This window comes from Balaenoptera physalus (genome assembly GCF_965194825.1).
Source record: "Balaenoptera physalus genome assembly, chromosome: 6".
In the NCBI taxonomy this organism is placed as follows: Eukaryota; Metazoa; Chordata; class Mammalia; order Artiodactyla; family Balaenopteridae; genus Balaenoptera; species Balaenoptera physalus.
The window spans coordinates 103,727,015-103,747,478 of record NC_138885.1 but is presented as its reverse complement, the minus strand read 5'-3'; the positions used below and the strand labels follow the sequence as shown (position 1 = coordinate 103,747,478).

Sequence of the window (20,464 nt, the reverse complement as noted above, 5' to 3'; positions counted from 1 at the left end):
TTTTGGCTCAAGTCTGTTTCGCAGTAAACCCAGTGGGTTTGTGGACTCGTTCCCTGGTTATAGCCTCAGTTTCTGACTGTACACCTGGAAAAGACATACTAGTCAATTAGTAAAATCTCCTCATTGGCTCACTGTTTTATGAAATAAGTGCTACTATGGCAGGAAGGATCAAGCAGAAACCCTAGAAATTAACCCTACCAAAAGAGTAAACTAAAAGCAAATCACAGTCCTGTGGGAATTATAGAAATGTGTGCCACAATAAAGTAGCGGAAAGATATAGAGGATAGATACCCATCGCATCCTCATTAATTACCAGTTCGGCCTTTGCAGAAAATTGATGCATCTCACAAAATGACTGTGGATTACTGTAAAATTAATAAGGTGTGGTCTACAATGGCAACTACTATTTCAGATGGGACATTTGCTTTCACTGCTCTGAGTGCACCACAATCCAAATACTTAGAAATTCCCTTATACATTGTCATGAAATACAATTCATGCTTATGACCAAAGTATGCATTTTACAGTAAAAGAAATATGGTTATGGGCTAACACCCACAGAATTAATGACAAGCCATCCACAGAAACAGATGCCCTAATAGAATAGAAGAATAGCTTATTAAAAAATCAGCTGCAGTGTTAGTTTAAAAACACCACCAGTGTTGTTCTCACACAGTCACGGAAACCAAGGGTTCACAGCAACAGAAGTAGCCCCTCTAATTATTACATCTCATAACCAGCCTGCAAAGAGTTTGCCTCCTGTGCCAGCAAGCTTAGGCTCTGTTATTCAATGGCTTAGTTCGAAAGAGAAGGATGCGTCTATTGTGGCACAGAGGGAAGGCACCATCAGATTAAAACTAAGTCTGACATCTAGTGATTCAGAGATTTTTGTGACAGTTTTGCACTTTTTGACGTGGTCGCTGCTAAACGATGGATTTCGAGAGGACCTTCTGGAACCCAGAAGAACATCTGGGATACCCTTAGTACATCCATGTTAAGTAGTAAATATCAGTGGGAAACTATAACAATCCAAGATAGCAGGACCACTAAATACTCAGACCCTTCAGGATTAAAGACATGGGTCCACTCACCACACAAAGAACCCCAATGAGCACTGGCTAAGCAAAACACAAACCCTGAATGAGAACTAAAAGAAGGAAGAAGTATATCAAGTATATGTCATGACTGGAAATAAACTATTCAGCTGTAAATATTTGTTACCTACATATTAATTAATGAGTTTTTTCTAATCCCTCCCCTGTTATTGTGTGTTAGAAGTTCCTCCCCCCATGCCCTGCATCCCTCCCATGTCTCCAGCTCCTACAAGACAGCCTCTTCCTTCACAGTCCTCCTACCTGAGGGACCCAGTTCCTCGAGGCTGGTAACAATGCTCTCCCACTGTGCCTCCAACACAAAAAAAGTGTCCTGCCATTGACAATCTCTGAGTTGTCTGCCTGTCCCCTAGAGGACATCTTAGCTCTTCTGTCACCTATGTAATCAATTCCATGTATTAAAGTTATTTTGTTCAAACGATCTAAACTAGTTCTTTTTCTGACTTAAACCCTAAATGATTTCCTGACTTTGCCTGAATGAGAAGGCAAAACATCAGAAAAATTCATTAAATAACTGCTTTTAAAATTGCAGAAGTGAATAAAACATTCCTCCTACCCTATTTTTTCTTCACTTTTATACAGAGGATACACGATAAAACTTTTACATGTAGACTAAAACCGAAGAATTCATCGCTAATGAAAGGAGGCAAACTATCTTGAGAGATACACACTTACATGTTGGGATTAAAGACAAGAACAAAGCTTGGAATGACATTAGAGCACCCCTGCCCCCGACACACATGAGATCTGGCACCATACCATAGGAGAGAATGGTAGGATGTGAGGGTAGGGTGTGGGAAAGGAAAGGCAGCCTCTGTCAAATATACTAATGTGTTTTAACCCCAAAGTTCCAAAATTTCTCTACTTATTTGGCCACTGTTGGGGCTATGGCCTGCCGAGCGTTCCTGCCTGCTCTGTTCCAATGTCCCTGGCAGCTGACCCTGTCACCCACTTACAGACAGCCCACAGTCACCCTTCACACATCCTTAAATGCAGAAGAAACTCATGCAAGTTTGGAATTTTGATTATGACACAGAGCTGAATATATTTAACTACTGACCTGAAACAGTCATTTCTAAGTATGACTTACTACCTGAAAAAGAATGCCTATGCCACGTCAGAAGATGAAAATGTTTCTGATGACAACCACCACTATCACACCCAAAATCCTTAACTTTGAATTTTTTTTTATTATTGCGAGTCTTTTATTTGCTCCCTGACTTACTAACCTCTGTGGAGATAAATAAAGATTATCCAAACAAGAACAAGCACTACTTAGTGACAGCAATGGAGTCGTCTACAGCCACTGACTGCATTAGGCAGAGACTCAAATTACAGGCAGGCGGAGAAGTGGGAAAGCTTTATGGTGACAAAAGAGGGTCTGATCTGATGGGACCTTGGAGACATGGGGAACCTGAGGCAGGCTGACTAAAAGAGGGGATTTCCCTCAAATACCATAAATCTAAAAAATTAGTATTGATGATAGAGGAACAGTAAAATACTAGTCTAAATATCACCAGAAAGTGATTATCAAAGCCTTAGTATAAACTAAAAGCATTTAGTCTGTATTTTATTCAAATATTATATGATACTAGATTCCAACGCATACCTTTGAGGAAGAAAAATGTTATAGATATTAGCTAAGTAAATGATTATTTGAATTCATAAAAATCTGTTGTTCTTATAGCATTACTACACTAAAAAAGTTATTATATTTGTAAATGCTTTCATTTTTAAATGAATGTCAGATATTTTAGAACTCAAAGGTAACAACTACTTTATAAAAACATTCATTACCTCAGCTAAACTTTTATGCAATTTTCATGACAAGAAACTAAACCCTTCATAGGTTTTGTGTAATTTTCTTTCTTCCTCATTTTTGATCTCTTTGACCAGACATTTTTAATACCATTTTTCTGTAATCACTGAAGATTTTAACTCTCATCCTGATTGCACAGCAAAGGCACTCAGATATAAAGAGATTCTTAAATGGGGTATAATTCTTTCCATTCTTCTTTTTGAAAAGACTAATGAAAGTTTGAAGTTATAGTATGAGAAAATAAATAAGGGATCATCTGATAGTTATTTCTTTTGGACAAAGGTAATTTTAAGCAGAAGCGTGAACAGGTGAGCAGAAGTGGCCATGATTAAGTTTGAGTAAGTGGCAGAGTGATTCACTGAGCTGTCTCTGCCACTAATAAATGTGTGTCCCTCAATTAACTAGTTACTAGTAACATTTAAGAACCTCCATTTTCTATCTATAGACCAAGTGGTTTGGAATACATAACTTCTAAATTCCTTTTCCAATAAAATAATGATACAATATGAGTCCGTGAATCTGAATATCTGAGAGTTAAATATGAATTAATGGAAACAAAAATATCATACCTTTGTACTAACTTTCATCTTTGTTTTACGTTTGCTTTGTTCTCTGGCTTCACGAAGACCTTTCTGAGTAGGACCTTCTGGTGCATTTTCCTTTTCAAAATTCGGAACAACTATAAGATAATACAATTTACTCTTAATGTTTATACTGTTTGTAAGAAATATTATAACCAAAAAAAAAAAGAAAGCCAAATTCATTATACACGTATTTTTTGAAGTATTAAACTAATAATATTAAAACCATACTAAAATGTTTTAAATGAAGTCTCAAATTCATTTCCCAAAAATGCAGGGTGGCACTGCTGCAAGGTTAGTGAAACAGCATTGCAAGCCACTTGAAGAGCATGTGAGCCAATCTCCAGTTACATTATATCTAAATTCCTGTTATCATGAGGTTTCATGTGTTTATAAACAAAAGTTGAAGGGGGTCAAAGGAGAGAATGGTAAGCAATGACAAAATTTCCCAAGTGGAACTGGATAATAAACAAGAGATTTTTGAATGAATATTGTATTAATAAAATATTCTCTATGCTTCACAATGTTGAGAAAAAAAGAAAAGAAAACACAGGGTAACATTCCAATATAGTTGTAACATTGGTCCCCACACTCTCCTAGACATAAAGAGCAGTTCTAAAGGAATCATCTGAGGGAAAAAGAAAGGTGACAGGAAAAGTCTGTTTCTTTTTCACATCTTTCCATATACATATACATGTTTAGGTATACATAATTTCCCCCTGTATTTCTAAACAGCCAGCAGATTTCAAATAACTAATATGGTTATAATCATTAACTCATAATTAAGTGACTAAATGTTCTAATTTATAATAGAGAAAAGATGATGAACACAAAAATATGTGGATGATTTCAATGTCAAGGCTCTCAAAGAATCCTGACGTTATAAAGTAAGGAAGCATATGCTAACATTTAGTTTCTTTCCTGATCTAATTTTTCCTATTCAGTACCAGTTTCAAGGAAGAAAACTATCAAAATAATCCCCACAATAACATAAAAGCCGAATGCTGCATAAGTTAGTACTACATGAAAGTACTTTAAAAAAACTTCTAACGCTAGGGTATCCAGACTGCATGTCCTCGCTCTACGGTGCCACAAGTTAGAGCCCCACAGCATCTGGAAGTCAAAATGTGGAGAAAAGGCAATAATTACAGCTCACTGAGATTAGAGAAAAATTTTCACTTCAATTTCTCTTTTATTGTATTTTCCTCTTCAACAGCCAAGAGTGAAAGCGTGATAATGATAATAATTTAAAATAATAATTGTTCGCATTTATGCCTCATTGATGTTTTACTATCTAACAGGTACTGGTCTAAACAATTTACACGTATTATTTCATGAAATCCTGTCATTAACCCTGTGAAGGTCACTACCTTTTTTTCCCTTTTACATATAAGGAGAATTTGTATAGTAATATCTACAGGGAAGAAAGGAGAAAGCAGTAAGGTGAGAAATCCAGGATTCCAGGAGATAATTCTAGGAATACGAGCAGACCTCAGATAGCATGCAAAATATTACTAAGCACCACTTTGTGAAAGAAATAAAATAAAAAGCAAGAAACAAACAAACAAAATGGTAAGGATAAATGAAAGTAACAAATCAAAAAGGGCTTGGTTTATATATGAGGATATGTAGTTGTTCCACAATCAAGATGAAATTACAAGAACTTACACTTTATAAAAATATTTTAGGAAAAAAACCGACATTTGCAACCAAAACATGAGAATACACATTGCATAGTGTATGTGTAATTGAAAGAAAAATAACACTTATTTCTCAATGTACCAATAATAAACATGATTCCCACTCTCTATCAGATAAATATCACTTTATACAAAGATTTGTAGAACAAATGAGAGACTCAAACATTGGGTCCTTGTCACATTCATAAAAGTGCATATAATTTTCAAATTCCACATAGTGCTTCTTAATGTTTAGTAACACCCTGGCAAAGTCCATTTCTCCATCACAGGATCCTCATGCTTATCATCTAATGCTTGTTAATGAAAAGGCCTATAGTACTGACTGCTGCTATGCAGTTTCCCAAATTTTACTTGGGCACAATCATTATCTTAAGGAAGGTACAATTCCTTAAGAGAAATAAAGTAAACATCAAATAAACAAATTTTCACTTATAGAAATTATAGTTATTGTACTCCCAGTGCTAAATTTCACCCATTCAACCATTTCTTCACGTTTGCACACATTCAACCAATGTTAACTGAACATGTTCAGGCCCCTGGTTAAATGTCAGATATGCATGAATATATTCATTTAACAAATACGTAAGTACCTATATTGTGCCAGTCCCTAACTCCATTATAGATTAAACACAGCTGAAAAAAGAATTACTTAACTGAAAAAAATGTTTTGAAGAAATTATCCATAGTTTATCCCAGGGAGATAAACAGAAAATATCTAAGAGATTAGGAAGCTAAAATGAGATCAAGTACACATCTAATTGGAATTCAAAAAAAGGTAACAGAGATAAAGGGTTAAAGATTAAAACTGCTTGTATAGTTTTGTTACTATAAATATGAGTGCAATAAACATCTTTGTGCATAGACTCTCTAGGCATCACTGAGCATAACTGATATTTCTTTAATATAAAATATTAGGAAAGGAACTACTGAATCAGGCTGAGAAAAACTTTTTGAATATGAGAATGCTACACATTTCTTTTAAGCTTTAATCAATCAGAGAACACAATGAACAGTCATCTGGAAATACCAGAATATTATTTTTATTAAAAATTCTCCATTTTGCAGTCTTTCTATATTTTAGAGCTTCCCAACATTCTTTTCTAAGTCAACATTATTGAGGTATAATTTACATAAAATAAAATGCATACATTTTAAGTGTAGAGTTGAGTAAGTTTTGACAAAGATAAGTAGGCATATAACCAACCACCTATATCTTCAAATCAAGATATATAGAACATTTGCACTACCCCCCAAATTATTATTTTCTTATCCTTTACATACCTTATATAGCATTATTTTACAAGGCTATAATTTTAGTTTTTATCAGTCACTTTCCTTTTAAGAAAATTAAGAAGAGGAAATCTTAACATTTACATTAACCAGAATTTAACATTTCTAAATCTCTGTACAGTATTCAGTTCTGCAGATCTAAGTTTCTTCTGGCTTACTTTTCTTTTGGCCCAAAGAAAATAGTTTAGTATTTCCTGTACTTTAGAATGGCTTGCAACAAAATCTCTCAGCTTCATTTGTATTGAAATGTTTATATTTCACTCTAATTTCTGAAGGATATTTTTATTGAATATAGAATTCTGAATTAAATTTTTCTACATTTTAAAGATGTCATTTCATTGTTTCTAGCCTCCAATATTTCTGATGAGAAATAAGCCTTTATTTGCAGTATTGTTTCCCTGTAGGTAACATGTTTTTTCTTTCTTGCTGATTTCAAGATTTTCTCACATAAATTTTGAGTATGATGCATCTAGGCATGATTTCTTTGTGTTTATAGTTAGCTGCTTTTTTGGGATCTGTGAGTATATGCTTTACATCAAGTTTGGAAAATTTTAGGTCATCTTTTAAATATTTTTTTGCCCCATTCTCATTTTTTTTCCTTTGGGACTCCAATTACTTGTATGTTAAACAGGCAAATTTTCCTTCCTTTTTTTTCTCTCTCTTCTTTAGAATAGTTGATTTTTATTGATGGCTCTTAAAATTCACTGACACTTCCATCATCTCTAATCTATTGTGAAGTATAAAATTTTGATTTTAGTTACTATATTTTTCAGTAAGAGATTTCTATTTCCTTTTTGTTTTGAGTTTCCATTTATCTGCCAAGATTTTCTACCACTTCATTTATAATGTAATATTTTCCTTTAAGTGCTTGATCATATTAAAAAATAGTTGCTTTAGCATTTTTATCTGCTAAATACAACACCTGGGCCATCCGAATATAGGTTTCCATTTATTGTTTTTGTCTTGATTGTGGATCACATTTTCCAATTTCTATAACATAACTAGAAAAATTTAATTATACACTGAGCAGTATGAAGGTAGATTATTAAAGACTCTGGACAATTATCTTCCTCTGAAAGGTACTGATTTCTGTTCTAGTAAGCAGTTTAATTTTTTGATGATCACCTTGAATTCCAGGCTTAATTTTATGCTCTGTTCGAGTGGATCCATGGAAAGCCCTAAATATTCCCCAAGGTTCTCTAACTTGGCAAAATTCAAACTCTAAACTCTGTTTCCCCTAGGAATCCTGTGTAAGCTTTCTTTTTCGTTTTATAGGGTGGGTACAGGATGGTTAATGTTAATATGGTGTCAACAAGGTGTTGAAGAGGTCTTTCCATCCAGGCCTGGCCAGAATGCCAATATATCCCATCACTGCTTGACAACTAGAATCCCTTGTCCCCTCTTTTTTTTTTTTTCTTACTGGTTTTAATTTTTATTGGAGTATAGTTGATTTACAATGTTGTGTTAGTTTCAGGTGTACAGCAAAGTGAATCAGTTATATATATACATATATCCACTCTTTTTTAGATTCTTTTCCCACATAGGCCATTACAGAGTACTGAGTAGAGTTCCCTGTGTCATACAGTAGGCCCTTATTAGTTATTTTATATATAGTAGTGTGTATATGTCAATCTCAATCTCCCAATTTATCGTCCCCCTCATACCCGCTGGTAACCATAAGTTTGTTTTCTACATCTGTAACTCTATTTGTGTTTTGTAGATAAGTTCATTTGTACCCTTTTTTAGATTCCACATATAAGTGATATCATATGATATTTGTCTTTCTCTGTCTGACTTACTTCACTCAGTATGACAATCTCTAGAATAGCCAAAGGAATCTTGAGAAAGAAAAATGGAGCTGGAGGAATCAGGCTCCCTGACTTCAGACTATACTACAAAGCTACAGTAATCAAAACAGTATGGTACTGGCACAAAACAGAAATATAGATCCCTGGTCCCTTCTTAATCCTAAAGAGCCTTTTCTCTCTGGCAAGTCTCAGGTAGTCTTGCATGTGTAGCCCAGCCATCAGCTAAGGACTCATAGTACACTCTCTCACAAACCAAGCCACTGTTCATTGCAGCACCCTCTTATCTGGTGCCCTTTCCTACAGATTCTAGATGCTTCAACAACTTATGAACTATAGTCTGCCTTTTCAGTTCAAACAGGACTGCTATGCTCTTCTTGACCTCCATCACCATAGAGTTTGGTTTGGAAATTTTCCTGGACAAAAAGTCATGATGATGGTGAAGCTCAACTTACAAATTTTCCTTCTATCATTTGCCTTCTGTGACTTGTGATGTTTTCCAATGCTTAAAAATAGTTGCCTCAAATATAGGGTTGAAAAGTCACCCTATCAGCATTTTGAGTTCTGATAAGATTGAAAAATCACCAACCAATAATAAATTACAGTTTTATTATAGTTCACTTTTACCTCTAATTTCAGGAGCATGGAAAGTATGCCCTATTTCCATATGCTTCAGTGTTTCTTGAAGTCCAGAAATCTAAAAAGTAAAATCCAAAGATATGAGGTTATATACTAAATAACTCAAAAAATGGGTTAAAATGCAATGTTTAAATATTGATTACAAAATATAGAAAATATTAATTTCTCTTGGATTAATCCCTATGTATTTTAAAAATTTAACCATTAATTGCAACAAAAGAAAACATAATTTTAAGTTTAAATTCAATTCCATGGCAAGTATTAAGTGTCTATTATGGGTAAACGTCTGAAACATTTATTTCACAGCATAGTTTCCTGAGACAACAATACTCGTTGCACACTTTTAATGATAATTATTGAGGTGTCTACTTTGAGAGAGTTTTCTCCTCTGTTGAAATTGCTTCACAACAGCCTAATTCATCTTTATGTCCATAAAAGATGAGGTAAGTATTACTTGAGAAGTAAAATATGAAGAGACTGTTGTTATCCTAAAACTCTTAGCTCATTTTCCACCAACAAACTTACTCCTTGTTTTATTCAATTTGTTAGTTTGGTGGCATACCATTTACTGATATTTCCTGAACAACGGACTTAAATTAAAATTTCAACCTTAAAAAGTTATCTCATCCCTTGTATGATTATGCCAACACAAAATATCATCTATTTAATTATATACAGATACACACATTTTTCTACTATCATTGATTAGCAACATTTCTTTATTAATGGAAAATATCAGATAATAATTTGTAATCTATGGATTAGTGCTCATGAAATGCCTGGGTGGGAAAAAAAAGTGAAAATTTTGTATCTATTCTTGGATGCCAAATGGATTATAAAATTTTTTAATGAATTTCTTATTTAGTATAGTGTAAAATTTACATAAAAGTTGCAAATATGGTACAGAGAGTTCCTGTATACCCTGTTTCCCCTGTTAATGCCATGCATTACCATGGTACATCACCAGGCTCAACATCCAAACCAAATTTGGTTGGTGGTCCATCTATAGTTGCCCACAATAGTTCCTTTGTCCTTTGACATACTCCATTATCGTATTGGGTATTTCCTTCCTCACTTCCTTCCTTCCTTGTTTTCTTTTTTACATTATGAACATTTCCTACTTTCTAGCACAACATGATGCCCCAAATGCTCACCCGGGCTCATCTTGTATTTTCCTTGCCCAGACTACACTCAGCCACTTCTCCAAGGAGCACTAACTACTTCCTCTTATTGGAGAATAGTATTAGAAATTGATATTGGGCACTGGGTATACTTGTTGCTACTGCAGTGTCATTACTTCTAGACCCTCTCAGCAGACAGACCTAGAAATACATACATATATATGTATGTATGTATCTTTTAGAATTTATCCTAAATTGAACCCCATGATCCAAAAATGATAAAATGTAATCTATTATACACATATATACTAACAAATAAATTATATTTTATCTTTTTTGAAACATGGGGCTCTAATTCAGAACTTTGGACATTTTCAGTAATTTTGTAAAGCTGAAACTAATTAAATTATAGATGTTTCCATAAGACTTAAATAAATTTAAAAGTTGGGGACTTCCCTGGTGGCCCAGTGGTAAAGAATCCACCTTCCAAGGCATGGGACTCAGGTTTGATCCCCGATCGGGGAACTAAGATCCCACATTTCTCGGGGAAACTAAGCCCACGTGCCGCAACCAGAGAGCCCATGCACTCTGGAGCCCGGGCACCACAACTAGAGAGAAGCCCATGTGCCGCATCGAAGAGCCTGTGCACCGCAACGAAAGATCCCGCGGGCTGCAACAAAGATCCTACGTGTCGCAACTAAGACCTGACACAGCCAAAAATAAATTAAATAAATAAATAAAAGAAATATTTTTTAAAAATAAATAAAAGTTACATTGTTTATTATCTATCAAAAGAATTTGAAAACACATACTTATTAGATTTTTGTCATCTCACAGTATACTTTCACTCTTATATACAAACTAAATACCATTAAAAATTCTAAAATCTAACCCTTCTTCATGCAAAGTATTTGAGAAGTCTATATGTTTAGAGAAACACAGTAAGCTAAATGGTCATTAAGATAAGGTTTTTAAGGAAATGACAATGAATGAGAGTCAGGACAATGAGGTGCAGATGTTAAGGATCTCACAAATGGTGTAGCAGAGGCCATGGAATAAGCAAGGTATATTAGGTTCACACTCAAAAGAACCACCCAGAACCATGTACCTAAACACCAGGAATATAACCAAACCAGTCACACTACACTAGAAAGTGAAGGCCGAAAGGATAGCATTTAGACTTCGGGCCAGTGGACACATAAGGATCTCTTGTACCAGGAGCCATCCGGGAAGAGTGAGAAGAAAAGGATGCTATCTGAAGACAGAAAATTAACACTGACAGATATGTTTTAGCTAAACAATCAGTTAATATAACATTCAAACACCCTGTGTTAAACTCAAAGAGACTGTTTTAACCCAGAAAGATCTGGATAGTCTTTAATAGCAGGTTATGTTTTATTTTGCCTTCAGCAGGAGTAGGGGTTCAAAGACAAAATAAGTTGTAGATAATGAAGATACAGTTCTTTACATATCTGAATGGTAGTGTGTAAAATTCAACCCTTCCTCATAGAGAGAATGATTTTCATTTTTAAACATGTTTTCATTTTAGATACATATCAATCATACGGCAAGTAATTTTATCTTCGTTTAATGAATGAGAAAAGAGACATATATGTAAAGTTACCTGAATGTTCACATGGCTACTTTGCAGCACACCTGGGGCTGACTCCTATCACTCCTAATCCTTAGCTCTTGTAACTAGACCAGTGATGAGCAATCTGAAACCCAAAGACTGTATGTGGCCTAAATATGTCCTTAATATGGCCTTTGATCTAACCTCATGTTAGAGATAGGGGAACTGATGGCCATTCCAGGAAGATAACTTAGCCCTAATCACAATGATATTGACTGGAAGATCCAGTCCAGTGATAGATAGATGGCAGATGTAGAAATTAACAATCTGGAGGGGAGTGTAGGCACTTGCCATCATGGATGCCTGGAAGGCCCTGATATCCTTGAATATTGAAACTTAGTCTGAGTGGTCTGTCAGAGATGCCAAAGTATACGTGGTCACTTGGGAATGTATGGCCAGGGGACTGATGGATTCCTCCTGAGAGAAGAGTAATAGGGAGATGAGCATGAGAACAGGGGGAAAAGGAGAGTAAGATGAGGAGCAAAAGTCTAAGTTGGTTTGTGGCAGGAAAAGAAGCAGGAGCAACCTGAATCTAGCTCACAGTGTTCCAGGTTGTAGAACTGTGTCTCTTGTTGGGAGGCTGTGGGGACAGGTTAGATGAAAAAGAGCAAAGAGATGAAATTCTGAAGGCTTGACAATACAGTACCATAAAAATGTAGACTATTATTAAACTATTTTTATGCAATATTACCATTAATGCAATTCATACATTCAAGAATACACAATTAAATTTCAAGCACAAAGAAACAAGGAGACAAGTGATGTTTTCATTTTAGTAGCTGAAGATTACACTCAAGAAAAGACAATATACAGTTGATTAAAGTAGTCTTAATAAAATCATTCACACTTTTGTAACCATCGTGCAAGCTTCTGTAGCTTCTGAAAGTTTGACCAAAAATTAAAATCTCCAGAATACAATAAAAGAATGTTAAGCATAGTAGCAGTTTTATATTTTCTAAAAAAGTGTTACATATTTTTAATGTGGCCAAGAAACATTTTGTTTCATTTTTCTTGAATTCTATACTAGAGATTCCTCACCACTACCCTAGGCCTAGGCCTATAAAAAAACCCTGCAAGAAGAATGAAAAAGGGTGTCAACAGCAAAAATGACTGAAAATTGGGTCAGTAACTAGGTGTTTCAAATATTCATTTGGGGGTGAATTGCATGGACTTTCTATTCATTAACCCATCTAAGTTTCACAACAATATTAAAAGATAGGTCATTGTGGCTATACTTTATGTATGAGAAATCTGAGTTTAAAGTGTTTAGGTAAGGTCCAGGTTTATAGCTGTCAAAGCTGGCATTTAAAACCCAGTTTAAATGTTGTTATGTTTTAATGGCTGAGTTCTTCTCTGTAACTATATTTTAATAATCTCCTAAAAAGTTATATTTTAATTAAATAATTTTAATTCAATAATAATCTTTGTAGTTTTAAAATGGATAAAATACTTTTCCTGGATGTTTCCAAATTAATCTTTTTTACAGCATGACAACTGGGGGAAATCTTTTAAAATTTAACTCAGAAACAAAACCAATATTTCTAATAATGTTATAAAAAATAAATGGTTAAAAATCATTTTCAGGTAGCTTGGATGGTCTCTTTACCTGTCCCACTGCTCTGTCTCTTTCCAAAGAGGTCAGCATTTTCTGCTTCAGTAAAGCGTGGTGCTTCTCATATAATACTCTTATAGTTGGTTCATAAGATGCGTAATGTAACTTCAACCTATGAAAAATAAAGGGCATCTTAAAGGGTAATTGAGTTAAATCAGTGATTTCCACCTAACACCTAAATCTTTTTTTCTATTTTTTTGCATTGGAATAAGAAATGAATTAACCATATAAAGGTCAACACAACAGAGCCAAGAAGTGCAAGAAGTATTATTTGGCATGCAACTTCCCTGCAACCTAGGTGGAGATGGGAAAGTCACATTTCTCTTGAGTTAACTAGTTCTCTGTTTACTTTTGCTGTATTCAAGTATGCACCCAGAAGTTGCTGCTATTCATTGACAGAAAACAAAATTGCAGTTTCTTTAATTCAGAAACAATCTTCAAAAAGACAAGGGCTACAAACAATAGATGATTAAACAGAAAGGGTGTCATTCACATCAAAATTAAGGATGGTCTTGAAAACAAGTATGAATAACCTCATATTAAGAAAATTAAGTATAAAATATTTTGATATCTCAATTCATCTCAACATATGATATAAATTTTAAGAATCTGTTTTATTTGAAAATGCTTTCAAAATATTTTTTCATTTTTATGAAGTGTGATTTACATGGAGTGAAATATATAGATCTTAAGTATTACAGTTCAGAGTTTTCATGCATGCCCAGGTAGTCCACATTGTTATCAAAATATAGAGCATTTCTAACATTTCAGGAGATTCTAGACCTTCATATACTTGGAATCATAGAATATGTTCTCTTCAGAATCTGGCTTATTTCACTCAGCATAATTTTTTTTTAGATCCTTCCATGTTGTTGTATATATCAGTAATTCATTCCTTTTTATTGTGAGTACTATTCCTTTGTATGTATATTCTACAATGTGTTTATCCAATATTACGCTGATGAAGAACTGAGTTGTTTTCAGTTTGGGACTATTATGAATAAAGTTTCTATGAAAATTCTTATACAAGTCATATAAGATATTTTTGGTTATGTACCCCCCTCATTTCTCTTAGAAACCATACCTAGGAGTTGAATTGCTGGGTCGTAATTTATACTTCCAACAGCAATATATGAGACTCCTGGTTACTTCACCTCTTTGCCAACATTTGGTGATAATTAGTATATCTAGGGTTTGACAATTTTATTATCAATTTTGTCAGTTTTGTTATATTTTTTACAACCAAAATATGATTTTGTTGAATTTTTCTTATGTTTATACCTTTGTTAGTTTATTGGTTTCTGATCTTCTTTTTCTTTCTTTGTATTTAATTGTTCTTTTTTGAGCTTCTAAGGTACAAGATTAGACCATTGGTTTAAATTTTTCTTCTTTTCTAATATAAGCTATCAATTTCACTTTATGCACTGCTTTGGCTGAATCCCATAAATTTTAATGTTACATTTTAAATCATTCAGTTCAAAATATTTTCTCATTTCCTTCTTTGATTCATGGGTGATTTAGAAATATGTTACTTAATTTCCAGGTATTTGGAAATTTTCCAGAGCTTTTTGTCATTGATTTTTAATTTAATTTGATTGAGGTCAGAGATACTTTGTACGGATATCAATTCTTTGAAATTTATAGAGATTTGTTTTATGGCTCAGCATACGACCTATTTTGGTGAGCATTCCATAGGCACTTGAAAAGTCCAAAGTATTGACAGAATTCAAGAAATGTCAATTATGCACAATTAATTTGTCCTGTTCTGTCAACTTGAGAATTTTTGCCTATTTTTCTAATAAGTGTTACAAGAGGAATGTTAAAATCTCCAATTATAACTATGGAAATATCTATTTTTCCGTTCTGCTTTATCAGGTTTCGCTTCATATATTTTCAAGTCTTATATTAGAATCATGCATATTATATCTTTCTGATGAACTGACTCTCATCAATATGAAATGACTTCTTTTTCTCTGGTTCTCAGGATGTCCCTGACAATGTTGTTTCTGTAGCGCTCCTCCTCAGGCCCTATGGGCTTGCAGAGGTGGCCCTCCTGCCCTAGAAAGAGCTAACACTTCAGCTGTGCTGCAAGCTGCTGCAGAGGCCTTTCGAAGTTTACCTTTAAGCTTTTTATAGGGCAAGTCTAAAATAGTTCCTTCTCCAAGACTAGAATAGCTCAGCTCCTATGGCAGGGTTTATCCAGGGTCTTAACTGAGTGCTCGGAGTATTCAGTGAGCTTTCTCCATTGTAGCTGGTCAGAACTCCTACATCTGCAATCTCTGGAATCTCCATTTGGCACACAGTTGCCCAGGAGTTGTTCTTTGCAGGCTTCATGTCCTCTTACCATGTACTTCCACAACTTAGTATCTGGTCAAAGACTAAAAGGAACCACTACAGATATTTCTCAAGTGCCTTTTCATGTAACTCCCTCCTTTTGCGCACCCTGTCCTGCAAATTCTAGCTCTCTCAGCAGCCCTGAACTCTGACCTCTGCCTTGTCAGCTCGTCAAGACTACCGTGGTCTGCTTGGGTCCCACCTTGTCATACTATTTTCTGCAAAGTGCCTCCAGACAGAAATCTGGGCTGATCATGCTGCTCACTTTGTGTATTTCCCTCCTCTTGGACATCCCAGTTCTACTCTAAAAAACAACACCAAAAATTCTGTCCAGTTTTGTAGTTCGTTACAGTGGACAGCTAGTCCAGTACCAGCTGGAGAGCTAGCTTTATACCAGTTATTCTGATATGACTCAAAGCAGAAGTCCCCCAAAATAATTTTACATTTGTTTTTATTAAAAAATTAAAACAGTTAGTCCTCATTTTATAAAATATTTTCATGAATATATTTATGAAAGCCATTGATTTATAAATCATATTTCTCAACATAATTTTGATTATACTTCATTGATGACAGTAATAAAACCTAAGCATTAAAGTTATGATATATATTTATATTATATTATATATAATATGTATTTTATATATAATATATACTTAGTGTGTATTAATTCAGTCACACTCAGCAAAGCAAGAGAGAGTAAGAAAATAAAAGATATAAGTAGTATATATAATTTCACCCCCTATTCTACTTAATGTACTTAGCATATATACATTTTGCTATATACTATACACTTCTAGGGACATTTATACACTTGTAAACACATATTCAGGTACAGAGTTATATACACAAAACATTGTGTGCTGAGTTTGTGGGCAACTGAAGTATAAACATTATTGATGATTTTGGCATCTATTCATTCATGAGACATGACTGGATTATCCTCTGTGCAAAGAACTAGCAACACATAAATACCAATAAGATATAACAAGGAAACAACATTCACAGAAATCTTCTGTTTAATCAGACTGAAAGAGTGTGACTGTTTTATAAATTCCATAAGAACCTCATAATTTATCCACTTATCAGTTCTAATTGTTGGTATTAAAAATTCTGAAAATAAGTGCATTCATAATAAGTCACTCATGTTAAACAGGAAATTCTGAAAAATTGACAGGTAAAAGCAACAAATTACAACTTAGTTGAACAATTTAGAGAAAACATTAAGGCTAATTTTTGTGGTTTATGATAAAAAGACACATCATTGAAATATTTGGGTAAAATATGACACACAGAAGCCAGACCCTAACTTATCCTGGAATCAAAAACCCTCTTCTCTATAGCTGATTTATTACACAACAGCGCAATTACAAGATAAGGTGTTCACTGCTGACTGATTAACTTCACTGGTGATTGATTAACTTCATGACTAGTTTTTTTGTGACTCTCAGGTCATCAACGAAATTTTGTTTTAGGTCCTCAGAAAAAATGTATTAGTGATTTATCCAGATGGTCCAATGGAGACATTATTCTTCCTGATTAAATATGGAAATAAAGGCTATCTGAATATACACTAAGTGTAGTTATATTCCAATGTAATGTGGATTTCTTCACTGGGGCCCCTAAGGATTACAAAAAGTATAATCTGAAAATGCTGAATTTTTACATGAAATAAATTATAATAGTATTCTCTTTAAACATTCTAGGAAATTTAACAAGTATGATATATTTTACACATAGGCTAGAAGTCTCAAAAATAAATTTTAAACAAAAACTCAAACAACAATTTACCATGAATAGAACATCAGCAACCGTGAACAATCATATTTCAGCTGCCACAGCTGGATACAAAGGTGCTCTGAGACTGTCATCAACCCAAGTAACTGAAGTACTGAAGCCTGTTTGTATCAGCACAGAGGGTGAGAATGGACTCAAACCTGAGATCTTTCCCATGAAGAATGTATTGTGATTCAAACTCACGTATGTGTATGTGTATGTATGCACACACGCACACACACACACACACACACACACAACTACTAAAATACCTTTGGGCTTTTCCTCTGTGCAAATGAGTACCTCACCCTGATGAAGGCACAGCAATTAGTTATCTTTGTACAAGAAAAAGCTTCGCTACCTTTATAGACTTCTACATGACTTCAGAAGAGCCCACAGGCCTCTTTATTGTCCTGAGAGTAGGATAATTCCCAAATATAAAAGATATAAAATTAATTCCCAAATATTAAAATATAAAATTTTTTAAAACAAAATACAATATACAGTTCTAAAAAGAGACCTGTATAAAAATGCAAAAGGGAAATCTACATGAAATAGTATATATTTAGCACATACTTTCAATGTTAGGGTATGTGCAGAGTACTTACTATCTATTATGTTCCAGACACTATATTAGGTACTTTTATTATGACAATTTTTACAGATAAGAAACAGAATTACAATGAGCACACAAAGGTAAGTAGTGGAGCCAGGCTTCCAATGTTTAATTGACTCCAAAATCCAAGCTCTTTCCATTACATTGTACTACTTCTCAATTAATGTTTTTGTTAAGAGGAAAACAAATCATTTCAAAGACTTTTTTCTGAATTTTTCTGGACTTGGAACAATTTTATGAACCAAAAAAATAATTTAGACCAAAATATGAAACCAAAAGCATTGATTAAAGTCAATGAATAAACACTCTCAAGGCCTTTTTGTCAAGTTAACGCAATCTCTCTTTCATTAAACTGGTGTTTGATTTCTATAGAGATTCAATTAAGAAAAATCAGAAAAACGCTAATTTCTAATACATTGCTAAGTTAGAAAGTACATTGATTCTTTCAAGACAGCCTATAATTAAGAAATCATAATAGCCATAATGACCATAATCACTACAAAAGACAGCAATTATCCTGACCACCCCTAAGCTATGTTGTTCAATACAGCAGCCACTAGCCAAATGTGGCTATTTAAATTTAAACTTAAATTAACTAAAATTAAATAAAATCAGCAATTGAATTCATCAGTTGTACTAGCCACACTGAAAGTGCTTAGTAGAGGATGTGACTAACGGCTATCATATGGGGGAGTGCAGATATAAAATATTTATAATATTACAGAAAGTTCTATTGGGCAGCACTGCCCTAGAACAAGCAAAGGAGAATTTTAGTTAGAGATTATAAATTATTTTCTTATTTGGCGGGGGCGGGGGGGGGTGGGTGGGTCAGGGAGAGGAAGAGGGCAGAGGGAAGTGAATCTGAGTATTATTAGAGTAATTTCTAAAAGCCTTAGGATAAATTCAAGGTTATGCAGTATATGGCCCCCTCCACCTCGCCCTTGTCAAGCTGCTTCTGCATTTTGCTCTCCATGCTTACAATTTGGCGAACATGTCATGTTCCTCCAGTGACTTGGTGCCGTTGCACAGGATGCTGAGCCCACTCTCTCACTCTGTTAACTCATACTTTAGAATGCATTTCCTTTAGAAATAGGTCCCTGAACCATCTCTCTCTCCAATCTGGTTGGGGTGACCACCTCTTGGCTTGCATAAAAACAATGCAGTATATTTCACTATATTTCTGTTTAACTCCTCCCCCATCACACATCTTAATAGTCTCTGGGAACCTTGACAGCAAGGACCTAAACTTGCTCATCTTTGTATCAAACACATGGCACACAGAAGATGCTCAATAAATGCTGAATGAATAACTTTACCTGGAACCTTCTTCCATGGCCAAATGGCTTAACACAAATTAAATAGTTCTTTAATAAATATGCCAACAAATACTAGCAGCTTACCCTTTGAGGTCATTAATTAATTTGTCTTTCTCCTGGACTGTTCTCTTGTGGTGCATTCGATGAAAATCACGTTCTTTCTGAGTTTTCAGCAGATCTTCTCTAGCCTTGCTGAAAAATAAAAATAATAACAACTTTAAAAATCACTGCTAATTCTTTTCTGAAAAAATTATTTACTTATCAGTTCAAATCCAGTACTAAGCAATTCAAAAGATTATTGAAAAGCAAAGATTCCACTATAATTCTCATTGAAATATCCCAACCAACATAACATATATGGGGGTGGGGAATGAACAGGCTAAAACCTGTAGTTTCAAAAATATCATTTATTCACATTTCATTTAAATAAAGGAAAATTAAAGGTATGCTGCCACAATAACACATAATCCATCTATTTTCAAAGACAATTTTTTTATAAAATTGAAATACATATAAAATAGGATAATTCAAAATAATTACAAATAAAGGAAAAGACTTTACAAAATTTAATTCTGAACTTGCTTGAATATATGGTTAAGTGGGCTACTTAGTTCTGACAGTTGTAAAAAAGAAAGCGTATAAATTCTAGAAAACCAAGATTTCATTCTGGTAAGCATGTGAAAAATATACACCACCTACAGATCATATTACTAAAATAATTGGTAACTTAATGAGAAAAGTCTTCAATATCAGTGTTGTGATACAGAAGCATTCTTCAACTGGATATATCTTCTGTAGATCCCTGGCATAAAGCAAGCAAGAGTATTCTTTCTCAGCCCAAGTCATATGTGAAAAAATTAATGGGAATGTTTCCCCCACCTCTACAATGTAAGTTAGTTCCAATGTAATAATGTAAAATATAATTTATAATGTAAAAGTGGTTATCTAACAGTCTTAGTTAACTGACAAAGTGCTACTGCACTGAGATTCTAACATTCTGAAAAATGGATGGACTAAATTAGAGTACTGACAGCTCGCAAAAAGATCAGAATGGAATAAATCTGCCTCTCATATTTCAAAATTCAGATTATATGAAATAAATGCATGCAA

General features: G+C 34.1%; 1 protein-coding gene across 1 annotated transcript in view; it reads right to left on the bottom strand.

Moving 5' to 3' along the window:
* The window catches only part of SPAG16 (sperm associated antigen 16), a gene marked incomplete at its 3' end in the record, with an annotated part of 901,411 nt that overhangs the window by 826,968 nt on the left and 53,979 nt on the right, over positions 1-20,464 (bottom strand). The window contains exons 6-9 of the mRNA XM_082467474.1: positions 19,439-19,546; positions 13,307-13,424; positions 8,935-9,004; positions 3,501-3,610 (exon numbers count right to left, since the gene is read on the bottom strand). Of these exons, the coding sequence (XP_082323600.1) occupies positions 3,501-3,610; positions 8,935-9,004; positions 13,307-13,424; positions 19,439-19,546 (406 nt within the window). The remainder of the gene's footprint in view (positions 1-3,500; positions 3,611-8,934; positions 9,005-13,306; positions 13,425-19,438; positions 19,547-20,464) is intronic.